This window comes from Octodon degus, unplaced genomic scaffold, assembly GCF_000260255.1.
Source record: "Octodon degus isolate 3935 unplaced genomic scaffold, OctDeg1.0 scaffold00016, whole genome shotgun sequence".
NCBI classification, from domain to species: Eukaryota; Metazoa; Chordata; class Mammalia; order Rodentia; family Octodontidae; genus Octodon; species Octodon degus.
The window spans coordinates 21,746,631-21,764,272 of record NW_004524592.1 but is presented as its reverse complement, the minus strand read 5'-3'; the positions used below and the strand labels follow the sequence as shown (position 1 = coordinate 21,764,272).

The 17,642-nt window shown below is 41.2% G+C and overlaps 1 protein-coding gene across 1 annotated transcript in view; it reads right to left on the bottom strand.

The window, feature by feature from the left end:
- Col25a1 (collagen type XXV alpha 1 chain) overlaps positions 1-17,642 on the bottom strand; it is a 466,154-nt gene that overhangs the window by 92,672 nt on the left and 355,840 nt on the right. Inside the window, exons 11-12 of the mRNA XM_012513689.2 lie at positions 10,980-11,006; positions 7,893-7,937 (exon numbers count right to left, since the gene is read on the bottom strand). Of these exons, the coding sequence (XP_012369143.2) occupies positions 7,893-7,937; positions 10,980-11,006 (72 nt within the window). The remainder of the gene's footprint in view (positions 1-7,892; positions 7,938-10,979; positions 11,007-17,642) is intronic.

Here is a 17,642-nt window from a genome sequence, read left to right as displayed (position 1 = left end):
GGATGGAGGACTCACCTGAATCTCTGAGCCTCCCTCCCATCCCAAAGGTGCTCAGAAGTGTAGGTGGATGTTGGAGGGAAGGGAATTTTTCACTCTGAATGTAGACCTGAGCATTGAAGAGTCAGGAGTGATGGCAGCCACTTTAAGACCAAGAGGAGAGCAGGAACTAGGGCCAAGGTAGGAAGGCAGATAAGGAAAGGAAGCAGCCAGGTTCTTGGTGATGGGGCTTTGTCACCAGAGCAAAGTAGAGCTGCAGCCAGCATGGGCACTGAGCTTTGCATTTCATGTAAAGCAAAGAGAAGCCTTTATTTTAATGCAGGGACTGGTTAAGTTTTACATCTTGCAACTTCATATTTCTTTGAAAATATATCTTTTTTTTTAAGTTTTACAATCCAACTAAGTTCTTTTTCCTACTTAAGTTCTTTAAAAGAGCCCCTATTTATAGTTTGATAATTTCTTTTCTCTTGGGAAGACAACATAAATAATTATTAATAGATATCAGAAAGGGCTACATCCAACTGGAGAAATGTAAAAGTTGGTGAAGAGCAGCATGAGCGAATACTTCTTCCAAATACCTACTGGGTCACCTGGGAGGTTTATGAGTTCTGGAAGCATGAATGGCTCCAGTCCAGAGAGAACTGTCGACATGGACAGCTAATGTTTTCTAATTAAACACTGAGGGAGGCATTATAATTTCCATTTGATAAATGAAGAAATGATGGCTCAAAGAAGGCTATGATTTGTGCAAGGTCATGTAAACACTGAGCAGAAAATCTGGGATTACTACAAATATAAAACATACTCTGTGTGAGAGTGTGTGTGTGTGTGTGGGGTGCCAGGTATTGAGCTCAGGATCTTTCACTGAGCTATAGCTCCAGCCCTTTTAAAGTTTTTCTCTTAAATTTTAAGTCAGGGTCTCACTAAGTCGCCAAGTTGCCCGGGCTGGGTTTGAATTCCTTCTGTCTTAGCCTCCCTAACTTCTGGGAAGTCAGGCTTGCTGTACTCTGCCTGGCTTAAAATCCATACTCTTCACCTCTGTTCTGCAGCAGAGGCAGACAGACTGCCTGGCTGTGAGGCCTAGTCTACCTCTCACACCTGGGGGACCTGAGGGTGAGTTGTTCTCTTTTCTGGGCCTCTATTTGCTCATGGATAGACTGGATCTAACCACAGTGCTCTTTGACAGGACTGCAGGGAGGATTATGTGAGCTCCAACACACACAGCACTTCCAACGGCTCCTAGCAGCCAGTGAGTGCTTAAAAGGGCTGCAATTATAGTGTGCAATTCTGTTCTCCATGCTGGGTAGAGGATGGCAGAGCTTTAAGGACATTCAGTTCCTCCTAAGCCAATGCCTCCAGTGCTGCTGGGGCTAGGTAATAGGTATTATTAATAGAAGTTTGCACCCTTGGCAATGAGGCCTCAAACAGAATAAATGAGCCCAGACAGAGGCTAACCTGTCAGGATTGCGACAGATGTTTTTTCCCTGCAGCTTTATTTTTAATACTAATTTCAAAATCAAAAGTATTATTTACAGTTATCTTAGAATCCAAGAACAGGATGACTCATGCTGGTTGATTATTTTAGTGTTACGAAGCTTGGACACAAAATTGTCCAAGATGAAAACAAATGCCCAGCATGGCTAGTGCTACAGGGCCTTAGAAGTAGAAGGCTGAGACCAAGGCTATCCGTGACTTCACAGATGGGCACTGTGATGCAGCTGATGCTTTGCTGATGGCTTTTGAACCCTAACCTCACTGTGGCCACAGAGAAGCATGCTTGACCCTTCCTGCCCAGGCAGCTCTCCCAGAACTGCTCAGGTAAGCCGAGAGTGCTGAACCCCACTGTAATCAATCACCCTATCCCTGTTAGCCTGGTTGTCATGACAGCAGACATAGCTCTAGGGTTGATGCTCGGTGGTAGATGACATTTTGTAAGGACTGAAGTATTTGTTCAGTGACTAACAAAATCAGTAAATGAATCATAGAATATTTAAGGGAATTCCTATCTATGTAGCCATCCATCCATCCATGCATGCATCCATCCATTCATGTATCCATCCATCCATGCATCCATCCATGCATCCATCCATCCATCCATGCATGCATGCATCCATCCATCCATGCATCCATGCATCTATCCATACATGCATTTATCCACCCACCCCATCCCACCTTCACAGTACTAGAGAGTGGACCAGGGCCTTTGCACTGCTACACTCCCAGCTCTTTTTTAAAATTTTGAAACAGGGTCTCACAGACTCCTCCACTGAGCTCTAACTTTAATGCTCCTGCCTCATCCTTCAGGAATGTTGGGATTGGGATTACATTGGCTCCTTAGGGGAAATTTTGAAAAGGAAAACTTCCCTAAATTTTGGATGAAATTTAATGAGATCTAATGAGTTACTGTTCTGCATTCACATCTCTAAAATGCAGTCCCTTCTTGATCAAAATGGCAGTGAGTGGGTTTTGTGATGGCCACTGACCGGGCACATTTGTTTGCTTCTTTGTTTCGTCACAGCCTGAACACTCTTCACTCCTTCACTGCTGACCACAATTCCTAAACCTCACATCCTCCCCGTTTCAATGCTCCACTCCCTGGAGGGAAAACAGTGTTACATTTCATGCTAACACACCTAATGGACTCAAGGGGAGAGAGGTTTGAAGGAAATATTACTCTAAGGGCCTTATTTCAAGTGGATATTCAGAAGCTTCTTTCAGTTAAATTTAACCACCAAAGGAAACTAAAATTAATCCCATAAACACTAGGAGCATCTTTTGCTCCATTTGGATGAATTAAATGGAACTCAAAATCCCTTCCAGGACATAGTGAGCCATATCTGAAAATATCTGAGAATGCTTAGACTGGGTCTGGGATGGTAGAGGGACCATAATATGTCCCAGACCAGGAAAATGAAGAAGTCCCCTAGGGGAAAATGATGTGCCCCAGTGTTGGTTATTGTGGGAAAGGGTCCTATAGCCTTAGAATTCTAACCTACATAACTGCTAAGTTTAGAAGACAGGAAATTTAATAAATGTAATTTAATTCCCACCTTTAATTCACAGAAAAACTAAATTGTAACTCGCTGTCTCTGAATCCCGACCTGATTTAGATCAGAAACTCTTAACCTCCATCACTCTTTTCTGAGTGTTTACCACCAGAAGGGCAAGCAGAAGGGGGTAACACATCTTCGGGTAAACTCTACTATAGGAAAAAGTAGACTAACCAGAGAACAAGCACTCCTACATGTTGACATCCTTCGGAAACATCACTCCGACTTTAAAAATGATAGAGGCAAGCCAGCAAAGAAAAAAAAAAGTCCATGGTTACTGGGAGTGAAAGTGGAATCAGACGTTGGTTTCACTGTGCAGACTCGAATGGACAGCTTGACCTTTGGAGGTCAAAGCTTGGCTTTATCAGCTCTTTAAATAAACTTGCAACAAAAATGCCACTTGAAGTGTGCTGTGAAGATGAACATCAGTGGAGAAGGGCAAGATTCATGTGTGAGAGATGAAAAGGAATCCCAAATACCCTGACTATAAACTCATGAAAATTTCATGGCACTTAAAAATCACATAGCTGTTTGGGATACATTCATAAGTGACACACCAATGTCAAATTTGAATGCATATTCTGTTTAGAAGTTTTAGTGTAATAAGAGATTCTAGAAGAGTACTTGGAAAATACATGACATGAGATTATTGGATATTTCTCCTTTTGTTTTGGAATCAACTCCTATGACCTGGAGTCTCAGAAGAAATGCAGCTTGTATACAAGCAAAATAATTTATTTTTAATACTGAAAACCTTTGACATTATTTTGATAGGAACAAAGAGACAAGGCTGTGAATACAGTTCTATGTAAATTGGACTTTTCATCCAGGGGTGGTGGCTCAGTCCTATAATCCCAGGATTCCAGGGGACTGAGACAGGAGGACCACACATTTGAATTCAGCCTGGGCAACTTAGTAAAATGCTATCTCAAAATTAAACACACACACACACACACACACACACACACACACACACGGGGCTGGGAAGAGGCTCTGTGGAATAAGCACTTCCCTGGCAAAAGCAAGGGCCTAAATTCAATCCCTGGTTCTGCAAAACACACACACACACACACACACACACACACACACACACACACAACAAAAGGCTGGAGACGTAGCTCAGTGCAAAGCCCTCGGGTGCAGGCCCCCCCCCCCACAATAAATAAAAACTAACGCCTGTGCAGCACTTCGCATGCACCACTATTCTGTCCCCAGCTGGCTTCTTCCTCACCTCTGTGTGGCCCACCACTGGGCACTCGGCAGATAAACTGCCCTGGCATCATTAAGGACACCAATTAGGGTGGAAATATACAGTGGAAAATACAGCGTGGAGAAAAATACCTAGTCAGAGTGCAGATTTTAAAGAATGGACATACAAGTATACAAGTAAGAATTATAAAACATTCTATACATTCTACCAGAGGACTCTTCAAGTTTAAACAGAGCTCCACACAAAATTATTTTAAATAGCCCAGACTTCTCCACTGTACCTGAGGTAGGGTATACCTTACAGGTGAGTATTCAGTTACATATCTCTAGATGTATGCGTGAGTTTGACAGTGTGTGTGTGTGTGTGTGTGTGTGTGTGTGTGTGTGTGACAGAACACTAACAAAATGTTAATATACCTTTAGCCAGCAGGATCTATTCATGGGAATGATGAAAGTTATTTTTGTGTACCCTTAACCAGTGCAGCTGAGGCAGCATTTCCTGCTGTAACGAGATGTGATTGTGTCCGTCCTCACCGCACTGCCTATTGAGCCCAAGCCTGACTGCACGTATGGTTGTGAGGACTGTGAGCAGAAGGTGTGAGGAGCTGGCTGGACAGGGAGCAGACATAACTGTACTCCGTGGGCTTGGTGGGCAGGAGATAGGTAGGGACACAGGGACCAGCAGCATTCTACTTCTCTGGTCATCTGCATGATTCTCATCCTCCAATGATGAATGCAACCAGCTGCCTGCTCCTTTGCTTGAGCAGGCCGCGGGTTCATCTCGCAGAGTGGTCCACAGTGCTAACAGAGGCCTGGCATTTGCCGAGGGTCTTGTGTGGTGTTTGAGCTACTACTGCAAGGTCTGTCTGTTTTGCTGGTACTGTAGGAAGCGAAGCAACCTACACAGTGGGGACATGAGCAGCCCCTCTCTCACTGGGGACCGTGTTCTTCCCTCTTGTCCTCCCTTGCTTGCTTTTCACAGAAAGACACCTGGGAGCTCTTGACAGGTTGACCCCAGAAGGAGGGGGACCGAGGCTGGGCATGCCTTGCTGCTCATGTAAGAGCACTTCCCTGACACAGCAGGGAGAATCAGCAGACTTCGCAGAAATAAAGCCTGGTGACCAGGGTGACCAGTATGGAGAAGAGAATGCAGGCAAGACAAGGCTGTGCTCAAGTGCATGGGCCAAGGCCAGTCACCGATTTTGTCATTCTGAAGGCTGTAAAAACATTATAGTAGAAAAAAGGTGTTTTCTTAATATTTCTTTTTCTTTTCAAACAGGAGAAGACACGCCCCACTCTATTCCTTGGCTATTATTTGACATATTTCCTGATGGCTCCAAAATGACATCCTCCCTTAATCATTATCTAAACAGGAGGTCTAGGCATCAAAAGGAGTTCTTTGGAAAAAGTGAAATAGTAATGTGGAAGAAAACAATTTTACCACGAGAGTTTAAGGACACTGAAGCACTTTTTTAAAAAAGATATCATCATGTCACTGTAGGCTGTCTTCTTAGGAAAACATTCTAAAAGGTTATGATATACTTCAAATGCTCTTACTGTAGAACTAGTTCATGACTGCCTTCTATGTCTAAATGTCTAAATGGCTGGTTATCTCTTGTGGAGGCGACTCTTGTGTTTTCCTAAAGATCATATAGCAACTATTACAGTGCTAAAAAATGACTAGGACTATGAGAAGCTTTGCAGATGAAGTTCTAGGTCTAGAGCTATGGAGTAGAAAAAACAAATTTAGACTTCCCTGTACTTATCTCTTCACAGGAGGGTGAAATCATTTTGTTTCCCCAGGTTTTAGAGAAAACACATTTAAAATGCCACAAAGATGCATAAGAAAACATAAAACTGCAAATATTAACTGTCTGTATTCTTGAAATATAACTTAAACTTGGTGACTAGGACAAGAAAATGTCACATTCCTTTCTCTTGCTAAGGAAATTGCATATTTCCTTGTGAAAATAAAGACTATGCGGTCTTCAAAGGAGTATGTGACAGTTTTAAATTTGTTTTGTTTCAGGCTAAAGGTTTCTATAAATTTTCATGATTGTCTCCATGTTAAAAAAAAAAAAGACAGAAAGGAAAACAGGCTTAGGCATATAGTTTTGATTTTCATCAGTGTTAAAAACAACGTGAGGTATGTTGCTTTCAAATCCACTTTAGAAGGGAAACGCTTCGGCCTTTGCTTACACTTCTATCGCTTGTCTGCAGGGCTCGATGCACAAAATTAAGCTTCTGTCCTTCCTCAGATTTGGGAGGCCAATAGCTGTCCAGTTTCCTAAGTGGGGACCGAGTCATGGCTTGGACAGAGAGTCAGCAAGGAATGCTCCGTGTTGGCGTTAAGATCAAGGGAGCCGTAGCCTTGATTGAGAACATTAATTTCACTTGGGAATTCAGAGATTCTGGAAACAGAAATCCTCCTTGGAAACACAGATTAATCAAATTTCCAGGTTTTCATTAACATGAAATGAAAGGAAAGTTTAATAGTCCTGTCAGACACTGTGGTAAGGTCTTCCGGTCTCCTTAACCATTCATTCCTCACATGGACCTCATATTCTGAGGCCAGGAATTGAGGATGTTGCTGAAATTCACCCATTCTAAGAGGCATGGTCAGGTTCTCAGCATAAGGTGAAAGCCACACCAGACTACACATTCCTGCTAGTGAGAGGCAACAAGACGGAAAGGCTCTTGGGCAGGCTGGTTACCTCTGTGTCGGTTGAGCTGCTTCTGATTTCAGAATTTGGTTCCAAGTACATGGGTTTAAACTGTTCTAGGAAGATAAATTGATGAGTCACAGGGTCCTCCAGGCCAGGCCCAGGACTCTGAGGGAGACAGGAAAGTCTATAGCTCAGGTCTCCTGGCTCCAGCTCTGGGCTTTTGTAGCTCTGCATGGCTTTCCCGGTCTCTGTACAGGTTCCAGACAGGACAGCCGGTTGGCTGGGGCTACTGGGGCATAGGGCGGCAGGCTTACCAGAGCTCAGGCTTACCAGAGCTCATGGCACGTGTACCCCAACTGGTACATGGGCCATGGAAACAATGCCCACGCGCAGAGATGTGTGTACAGACATCAGAGTCTTCGTTGTGCCCTTTTGTTATCTTTACTTTATTTCATTTTGACTCCCCCCCCCCATTATTACAGTACAATAAAGTATGGTACAGAGTTTAGAGCAGCTATTTATTTAAACCTTAATTTTATGCAACAAAGAGATTGCCCCTGGACTCAGAAAGTTTTAATGGATTTCCTTCGTGACAATTAATTTCTTTATTCAAAGAAATAATACATTTGGAGTTTAATCATAAGAATAAGCTAGAGTACATTTTGTTTATCATAATGAATGTTAAGTGTAGTATTTTCCTCTCCTACATATAAGAAAGATAGTTGTAGCAATATAGAATTTATTAAAATTTAATATAGTTAAACTATTTACATAGAAAATTTTTAGTTTCTTATTAAAACATCTATAAAAATTAAACCAATATGATTATTTTTATCAGAATTTTCCTGTAGTTTAAAAGTATGCATGGTGCTTATATACGATATGAACCAATGGCCAATATCACTCACCGGAACTTTGATGTTAATGGCTTCTACATTGTAAAAGAAATCCTTGACCGTACAGAACTCACCTTCTGTCCATTCATCCCCGGAATTCCAGGTGCTCCAAGAGATCCCTAAAGAGCACAATTTAAAGTAGGTTGGTATTGTAATCATAAAGTATTTCCATCCTACCTTTCTATTATGTTAGTTCTATCAGCTGTGATGGTATCTTGCTAAAAGACAACTTCCGCTAGAGTTAAAATTTAACTCCATTCCCTGAAGTAAACTTAACCTTCATGTAAAGTCAAAGAATTTGAGATCATATATTGAGACCCATATCTCAGTGGCTCTAAGTTAAGAAATAAAGGCAACAGTGGTGCTATACATCTGTAATACCAGCACTTTGGAAGGCTGAGGCAGGAGGATCAGAGGTATGAGCCCCACCTGGACAACTTGATGACTTAGCAAGACCTCGTCTCAAAGCAAAAGCATAAAAAGGGCTTCAGCTATCGCTCAGGATGAAGGCCTGGGTTCAATGGCTGATACCATAATAAAAAAATAGCCTTATTCAACATTTCAATACTTGATGAAAAATACCTGTTCCTTATTATGCCTAAGATGTTTGAAATGTAGTGAAATAGTGAGGTTAAGCTTGATAACGTAAATCGTTTGATAATAACAATAAGCTTGTCTTCTGGATGGTTAACATCCTAAGTTTGCAGACCAAAATTAGAGAAAAAGGAGGGCTACAAGGAAAGCCAATATTTTGGCCCTACCCTTCTAAGGTCAATTAAGACTCAGGACATATGAGAACTTGTACTGTAACGTCATGTACCTCGGTAGTGTCCCAAATTTTCTGATCAAGAAGGTTATGGGGCCAAAGAGGAAATTGATCAATGATGTAGAGTGTGCCTAAGGAGAGTCACATGAGGAGAAGACACTCTCTCAGGCTTTCACAGAGAGCACATTGGCCAAGCAATGGCCATGACTCATCCACATGGCTGCACTGACAAATGTTCTACAATCTGAGGTACAGGATCTCAGGATAAATCCTGAGGGCATTTCACTGACCTTCTCAAACCAAAAAGCTACAACTCTTGTTGCATAGGTCCTGCTTTACCTTGGTCTTAGCCATCCAGTAGAAAAGTATGAAGATGAAATATAGGAAGTAAAGCCATGTTGTTATGTTGAGCTGTGGGAGACTCAGGTCAATAATTTCTGACATTGCCAATTAAACAGAAGACCCAATGCTATTATGGGCTTCTGTACTCTTTTAGAATATTTTGCTGAGTTTACACACCTATAATATTCAACAACGGAACTTAAAAAAAATTGGGGTATAACTATGAATGTCCATTTTGTATCTGTGTATTCAAAGTGGTTGGGATAGATATATAATTGCATTCTCTTAATGAATAGAATGATTTTTTCTAACGGTGTTTGTAAGTAGGGTCACAAGTCTGCATCTTGTACAGCAATTAACCACTAAGAAGAATATATGCAGTGTATTATTTGTTGAAACTGTACTTTCAATTTGATTTGAAACTGTCTCATTGCTATATGTTTATCAATAAAACTTTGAAAAGAAAAAAAATAGCCTTAGTTCCAACAGGAACAAGCCTCACAGGGACTATAATTCTTGAATTTCACAAATTTAAGTATGTAAACAAGAACTATTTGAAATCACAACCACTTGTTCCACAATTAAATAGGGAACTGTGTTGCAAACTCAAGTTTCTTGCATATGGGGCCCCTAACCTTGTTCGCAGCATGTTTCAGTCACTGGAGTGCGACTTCCATAGTAGACTCCAAGAGGTGCCGCAAGTGTTGCACACGGACCAGCTTTGGTACAACAGAATGAAAGCAGCGGTGTGCACAAACTCGCATGCACAGTACTGTGGGCTCAGGAGGAAAAGCTGGGCGGGGCTGGGTGAAGCGAGACACAAAATGCTAATTACTCCCTGAGAAAGTCTATGGGAGGGGGGTGTGAGTGGATATAGGACCGTTAGTGAGCATGATGTCATTCTCTTCTCTTACACCACCTTTTCAGGTTCTGGAGAAACCATTTTTAAATACAATGTGCTTATTCTTTGCCTAGAACTAGAAAACAGATTTTCCTCCCCTTACTACAGGTATATTAAATTTCTTTAATAATGATGGGGAGAAGCTTTTAAACATAGTAATAATAAAACTGTTCTAAATATAGTAGTTATATGCAAAACCAATTTGGGTGACAAGTTCGTTCTGTTGTGCATTTTGTGATGTTATAGAGTGGCTCATTAAAGGACTTGCCAAAGCCTGAAGCAGTAATGTGATCCTGGTCAAATGGTGGATTAGGGTAGCTTTACAATTCCACACCATGCTTAATAGAGATGTTATCATGAGGGACACAGTGTCCATACACACAAGGTGTCTCATAACTCATTGGCTTTGGTTTAGTTTGTAGGATTATGTTTCAACAGATGCCACATGCCCACAATGTGGGCGATAAAACGTCTCTATCTTTGATGGATTCCAAACATAAAGAATAATCACTTTCCCACCTGTTATAATACAATTACTTTCTTTAGTTGTCTTCAAGTTGAGGGTGGGAGGTTGATGGGGTGTGCAGGGAAGAACATCGGGATGTTTGTGGGCCTAGGGTCATCTACCTGCTAGGGACACAGTTACAACTGTGGTGCTGATGTAGTTTCAGAATTCCTAGATCCTCCCAGCACAATGTAATGATCATTCTTCACTGAAGAACAATCAGGAAGTCACTTTTCAGGTTATAGACAAAGGAGGACATTTGGAATGCAACTGTAACACTGTAAACCAGGCCACAGACTCATCTTTCATTCAGATCCATTCTGAGGCCATTGGGAATGATCCATTTGAGAAAGGTCATGAATTCAATTTTCAGTGTCTTATGATCCTTGAAATTTCCAGTTTTATCTCAAAGTTTTTCTGGTATTTGAATTAAAAATGGAACAACCTACATGCTTAATGAGTCCTCTCTAGATACATTGAGTTTTCTACAATGGAGTTGACTAGAAATCTCAGGCTACATCACATGATGATGATTTTACAAAGGAGAATGTACAAAACAGACCAGCTACTTGAGCAGCTCACAGTAGCTCTCTCCCACTAGTGGGTAAGGAATATAATTACTTTCACAGCACTGTCATATACTCTACCTTTTGTCCTGGAGGCCCCAGAGGACCCTAAAAAATAAAAAAAAAACCCTCAGTTAACATAAAACAGTAACCACTTAGACTAAGGTGACCAGTTAGAACTGTCCATGAGGTCCTCTTTGCTACAGTGAAGCATGCAGGTGTTCAGTGAAGCTTTTTAGCCTGAGGACCAAAATAGGTTTTAAGCTAATTTATTCTTCTCTAAAGAAGTACATGCAGGAGGGTTCTCCTCTTTCCCTGAGAATGCTCACTGTACCCATACATCTATTTCTGCAAATACATGCAAAAGGACCACATTGATCTCACTTAGAGGGGTGAGTATTGTTGCTAGAAGCAGTTAAAATTCTTACAGTCCCCCAGGAAAGCAATGCTCTTCAAGACTTCTGCATCTGTAGGACTTCAGGAGGCAGATTTGCAAATAATTATATAGCATCACAAAGACACGTGCTTTGTTCTCATCTTTCTCTTTGGGAAGGAAGACCTTATTTACAAATGAGGGGAGGCCAGGACCAAGTGTGGTATCTAAAATGTACTTGAAGAAAAGATGCTACGAGCTTGTGCTAAGACTACACTATGTTGGGTGGCAAGAGAAAGGCGATATTTGGGGCCAGGGAGGTAGCTCAGTAGAATAAGCGCTTGCCTGGCAAGTGTAAGGACCTGAGTTCAATCCCCGGTTCTACCAAAAAAACAAAACAAAACAATTTCTAGATTTGGGGCTGGGGAGATGGCTCAGTGGAATAAGCGCTTCCCTGGCAAGCGCAAGGGCCTGAGTTCAGTCCCTGGTTCTGAAAAAAAAAAAAAAAAAAAAAAGCGATATTTAGTGAGATGAATGAGAATATTTATACAGAAAATGTAAACGTGACAGTTTGGAGATTTAGCAGTTTTTCAATCACAAAGCCAGAGTCAGGTTCTTTTGGCTTTATTTAGAGCAAGGTCTGGCTTCGGAAGACTGATAAGAACATAGAAATATAGTTACTACTTAGGTGCCTTATATCTATTTTAAAGTAAAAAAAAGTAAACTACTCCCTAATTCTTTCAAAAATATATTTACAAGGGCTGACCAGGTAGCTCAGTGCACTAAAGCACCTGTTTAGGCAGAGTGCAGGGACTGGGATTCAATCCCCAGCATGCTGTGCTGGCCCTGCCCCTGGGGCGCGCTGAGATGGCAATTGAGACTGGGCATGGTGGCGTACATCTGTGATCTCAGCTCTTGGGAGACTGAAAACAGGAGAATCACTACAAGTCCAATCTGCTTAGTAAGATGCTGTGGATTCTGCAATATATGTATGTATATATATATATATATATATATATATATATATATATATATATATATAGAGAGAGATATATTTGTATGTTTTAGTGAGCTTGCAGAAATTATCATTTTACATAAATGTTCTTTAGTGCATTACCCTTAGCTAATGGCTTATTTCTTTTCAGTGAGTGGTGTTTCAGCTAATCAGCATCTCACATTTGTCTGCAGTAACATTTAATAAAACACTAGGGTGGTCATTAGAGGAAGACTTACTCTTGCATTGTTCTATTTTATTAAAAGTACACAATGCTCTGGAACATTCAGAGCCTGTTGCCCATAGTCATCTCAATGGAAGACTCACAATTTCCTCCCACCCTCAGCTTTAGATTATTCAAAGTATGTTGCACAACACATCTTTACATATTCCTATTGGATGTAACCAACCAACCAATCAACCAACCAATGTTTTAATGAGCTTGTTTTCAGCATGTCTGTAGTCAGACATTCTTCCTTTCCATCTTATTTCATCTATCTAAAATGCTCCCCTTTTAGATTTTGCAGAGAAAACAGACCATCGAGTATAAATTCCCTCAACATCATATCTGCCATTAACCCAAGCCCACAAGGACCCCTTTCCAGTATCAGAAAGAAGGGTCCCAGGCCTGTACCAGGCCAGCTCGCCCGGAAGACTCTGGAATCTATCCTGGCCGCTGTCCTCGGGGATCTCTCTCAATCAGTTACCCCTGCATCTCCATCACAGCCTCCCCTCTCTCCATTCCGTCCCTCAGCACATAAACATGTTGAATCATTTCCTCACTCGGGTAAATTGTCTGAGAGGCAAATGCTAATGCCAAGAAAAGGCAGAGCTTGCAGGCAGTGGTGATAGGAGATCTGAGCCTGAAGACAAGACTTGGGTTTTATCATTGTCTCAGATTCCATTTTCTCAAGTGTCTCCAGAGCACTTCACTTCTTAAAATGTTGATGTTAGAAGGGAAATCATATAACACAGAGTACATTAATTCAATGTTTAGACTGAGAATGTGCATGTGCAGTTCACCAAGGTTTCCTTCCCATTGTAAACCTGACTTTGCCACTTGAAAAAATATCCACTAAAACTGGATGTTTCATTACAGAGACATATCATCCTGAAACGGACGATTTCAAATGAAAATTAGAGCAACTTTTATATGAAATACTTTAGAGAATAACATAGGGATCAGTTCTAATTTGATCTCTGTTGCATTATTACTGCAGATTAGCATATTAGAAAGACTAAGTCACAGCCTTGAAATTCATAGCATTGAATAAAATGTTGCATATTTTAACACAATACTTAAGGAAGCAAAATGATAACTTTAAAGAAAAATATTCTTCACTTTTAGGAAACCAGTGTTGCTTTTGATAAGTTCTGAAAATAAAGATTTAGCATTAATTCTGACTGTGAAGAAACACTCCATATTCACAGTTCTACTGCCTAGAGCATATTCTTGGCTACCAAAAATGTACACAGCTTCTCTGGTGCCACTGGCAAGAAAAATGTTCAGGATGCAAGGAGAGTGTCACCTATCAGAAGGAAGAAGCAGGGAGGGACAGCTGGATAGAAGTTGCAGACACGCACGTGGGTCAGTACATAGGAGCACGTGCATGCATATACAATGAAGTCATTTTAAGGAGCAGGATTTCACTTCTATGTGTTTTAATATCATTAGTAACACCATAATATATCTATGCCATTGTAATTAAGTTTAAGCTTACAAATTAAGGTTTTCTTGCTCAAAACTTTATTTTGTAAGTAGGGCATAATGCTAGCAGTTAGTTAAGATGTCTACACTGTATTAGTCTTGTGGTTTCTGCTACAAATGTAAACTTATAACATAATGGACAAATGCCATAGGCCCAATCATTAATTTATCTAATCTTTAAAAATGTATTTATGTTTGACTTGGGTGAAAAACATCATGTATTTATTATTGACTAGAGACACTAATGCTTATTATTCCTAAAATTAAAGTTCTGGTAGTTAAAAAAGTTTTAAAACAATTCTGTTGTTATTAACCCATGATTTACTAAGTTTGGATCAAATAATTTTCCAAAGTAGAGTTATAATCTTTTGGGTGTATTTCTCTTAAATATGTTTCTTTTTTAGCCATTTCCTTGGTAGGTACATTCATAATTTACATATGGTTTGTATGCAACCAATTAAGGTGGATATAATCAAACTTAATTTTTCAAAAATAATTTCTATATGCCTCAAGATTAAAAACTCTGCAACATGTAGAATTGCAACAAATTAAACTAAATTTCAATAACTCTAGCTCTATCAAGTATAATTTGAACCTTAAAATATATTCACCTCAGTGTGGGTCATGGATGACATAAAATAGATGAACTGTTCATTGAAGAGTTCTGCAGAGTGGGTTTAACTTTATTCAAAAGGTAAAAACTTAGTGGCGAATTCTAAGATTGGAGTAGCAATGTCATTAATCATCATTGAAATCTTTCCACCAATTTTTAAAATTTCTTTCTTTTTTTTTTTTTTTTGTATTTAGTACAGGGTCTACAGGGTCTTACTATGCAGATCAGACTCATTGTAATCCTGTTTTCAGCTTTCCAAGCGCTGGGATTACAGGCAATCACCAGCACGCCCAGTCTCAGTCGCCATCTCAGCACACCCCGGGGCCAAGGCCGGGGCCGGCACAGCATGCTGGAGATTGAACCCCGGCCCCTGCGCCTGCCTAAGCAGGTGCTTTAATCCTCTGAGCTATCTGGCTGGCCCTTTACATTTTTAAAAATTAAATTCAGATAGAAACTTGGAAAGAAGGGGAGGATTATTCAGTGCACCTGACTTTCCCTCTGGTCCCCTGGATTCCCCCAGTGCTACTCTTAAGGATCACACACAACATCCAGTGCATGCTAAGCAAGCAGTGAAAGAAATCTGAGAGATCCACAATCCCAGCTGGCCGGTGTCCTCCCGAAGCCTGTTAACTGGCCCAGGAGGGATCTTTGCTCCTTCTCTCTGGGCCATCAGGACTCTCGGCTCTTGCCCTCTTCCCACCTGCAGTGCCATCCCTGCCGAAGCCCTTGTCTCTCTCACCTAGCTAATGTGACAGCCACCTCATGGCCACTCAGCTTTTAGTGACCTCCAGCTTGTCTGCTCATCATGGCCTGCTATACACTAATGGGCTCACATGCCCTGCTCAGACACCCTGCAATGGCTTTTGCACAGTGCTTAGAGGAGTGCAGGTTTGGAGAACAGCTCGATTTCCTCGCTGCCTGCCACGCTTCCCTGCCTCACTCCTCCAGCTGCCGCAGTCACAGGCTTCGCTCATCCTCTCCCTTGGGCCCATTCCACAAATCTGAGCTCAGCACCCCTGCCTGGAGAGTTCAATCTCCTTCTTTTATCCTCCAAAGCACCCCCATTACAGCACTTTTCAGTAGCATTGTAGCATTACAATAATTGTCTAATTATTCCTTCAAATGGCATTTATCCTACACCGAGGTTGGGTTGGAGTGACTGTGCAGGGAATCCTCCAAAGCTCACGCATTTACTCATTCAATAGCTTCTCAGGGCCCACAGAGTGCCAGCCAACAATTTAGGCACTGGGGGTCCAGCAGTGAACAAAGACAAACAAAACTCCAGGTCTCTTGGTTGTTCTATTTTGCGGTTGGACAAAGACTGTGGACAAAGTATGAAGCTGGGTCAGCTCATCACTGCTAGAGCAAAGAGCAGGAGAACAGAAGTGGATGTGGAAGTATTTTAATCGAGTGGTTGGCGAGGGCCTCAGTGACAAGTGAACAGTGCTCCAAGAGAGGGCAGGCAGACCCGGTGTGCAGAGAAGGGAAGAAGGCTCCAGGTAGGGGGACAGTGAAGCCCAGCATAGGAATGATAGAGTTAGTGGGGGACAGAGACAGGGGACAGGGAGGCCAGGGACATGGCATTTGTATGGACTAGTGGGGACTTAAAAGCCTAACAGTCTGAATAGACAACTGCAGGAATGAATGAAATGATGAAATCAATCCAGCTTTCTTTCTCATAGACAATGGCATCTCAAGATAGGCACAGCAAGGTATTTGACTCTTGTTCATTGGAATCATGCAAATACCACTGGCTCAAGAACCTCTGTAGTATTTCTTTTTTTTTTTTTTTTGCGGAACCAGGGATTGAACACAGGTCCTTACGCTTGCCAGGGAAGCACTTATTATACTGAGCCATCTCCCCGGCCCCACTGTAGTACTTCTAAGGGAAAGAGTGGGTGGGACAATTCATGGTTGCTACAGTGAAACAGTAAGGCAAGAATCACCTTTGTTCCACAGCAGCAAGAGCACTGGCAGTGCTGTATCTGTAAACAGTAGATGCAGTTACCAACCCGCATTCATCCTGAAAGCAGGGCATCCTACACCATTATGTGCTGGGAGTTCCTTCCAACTCACATACACATATATTTTTTAAAAGCTTTTTCCTTGATAGATAAAGGCATAGAAAACTATTAATGAATTTTTCTGACGCTACTGATGTTAGCATAGATCTGATGGAGGTATTAATTACTTAAACAGGATGCAGAGTTTCTAAATGATGTGCTTTAGGGTACCTCTGGGGAGATGTTTTAAGGCAAGTTCTGGTTGCCTGCTATTAGGAAATGATGTAGGGGGCAGACACAGTTCCTGTTCTGTCCCTGATGACAAACAGTAAAATCTGAAGCTCAGAAAGCTGCTGGTCATTGCTGGATACAAGAATATACAACCAGCTTCTGTAATAATAAAACAACAAACCAGAGAACAAAAGGAGGTGGTCCTTCTGCAGAGGGAAGGATAAAGGCCCCAATTATAATTATGCCATTTGAAATCATTTCCTTTCTCAAAATTTGTTCATGGTTTAATAAAAATTAGACAAAATGAAGAAAATGGTTTTTAGCATCTGATTCTGCTGGGAAGAATGATAACACATGATCTGACTTAGAGAGTCAGAAAACATTAGTACCAGACTCGCTCAATGGCTGAGTGCAGCACACTTTTTGATTACAATGTTTTGAAAGACGTTAACATAGTCAAATGTATCACAAGGCCACAAAATATATAGACTTGGTTTACAGAGAGAAGGACAAAATTTGAAGCAAATGGTGGAAATTTATCTTCCTTAAGAAGCAGTCCTTTAAGATGTACTTATTTGGAATTCCATGTTCTACTTGGATGTTTGATGTGGGAAAGTTAAGAAACACAAACTCTAGATTCTATTATGTGTATGTCAGGATGGAATTTAAGTGATATTTAATAAGATTTGGGTTTCATAGCTTCAACATGTGGCAGTGCCAACCCAGAAATGACTGGGCAATGTTTGCAGTACAAGAGGCCATGCTGAAATGCTTTCAAAGCCAAGGTCATGATTTAGTAGCACTCGTTGTGAAGGAAAACAG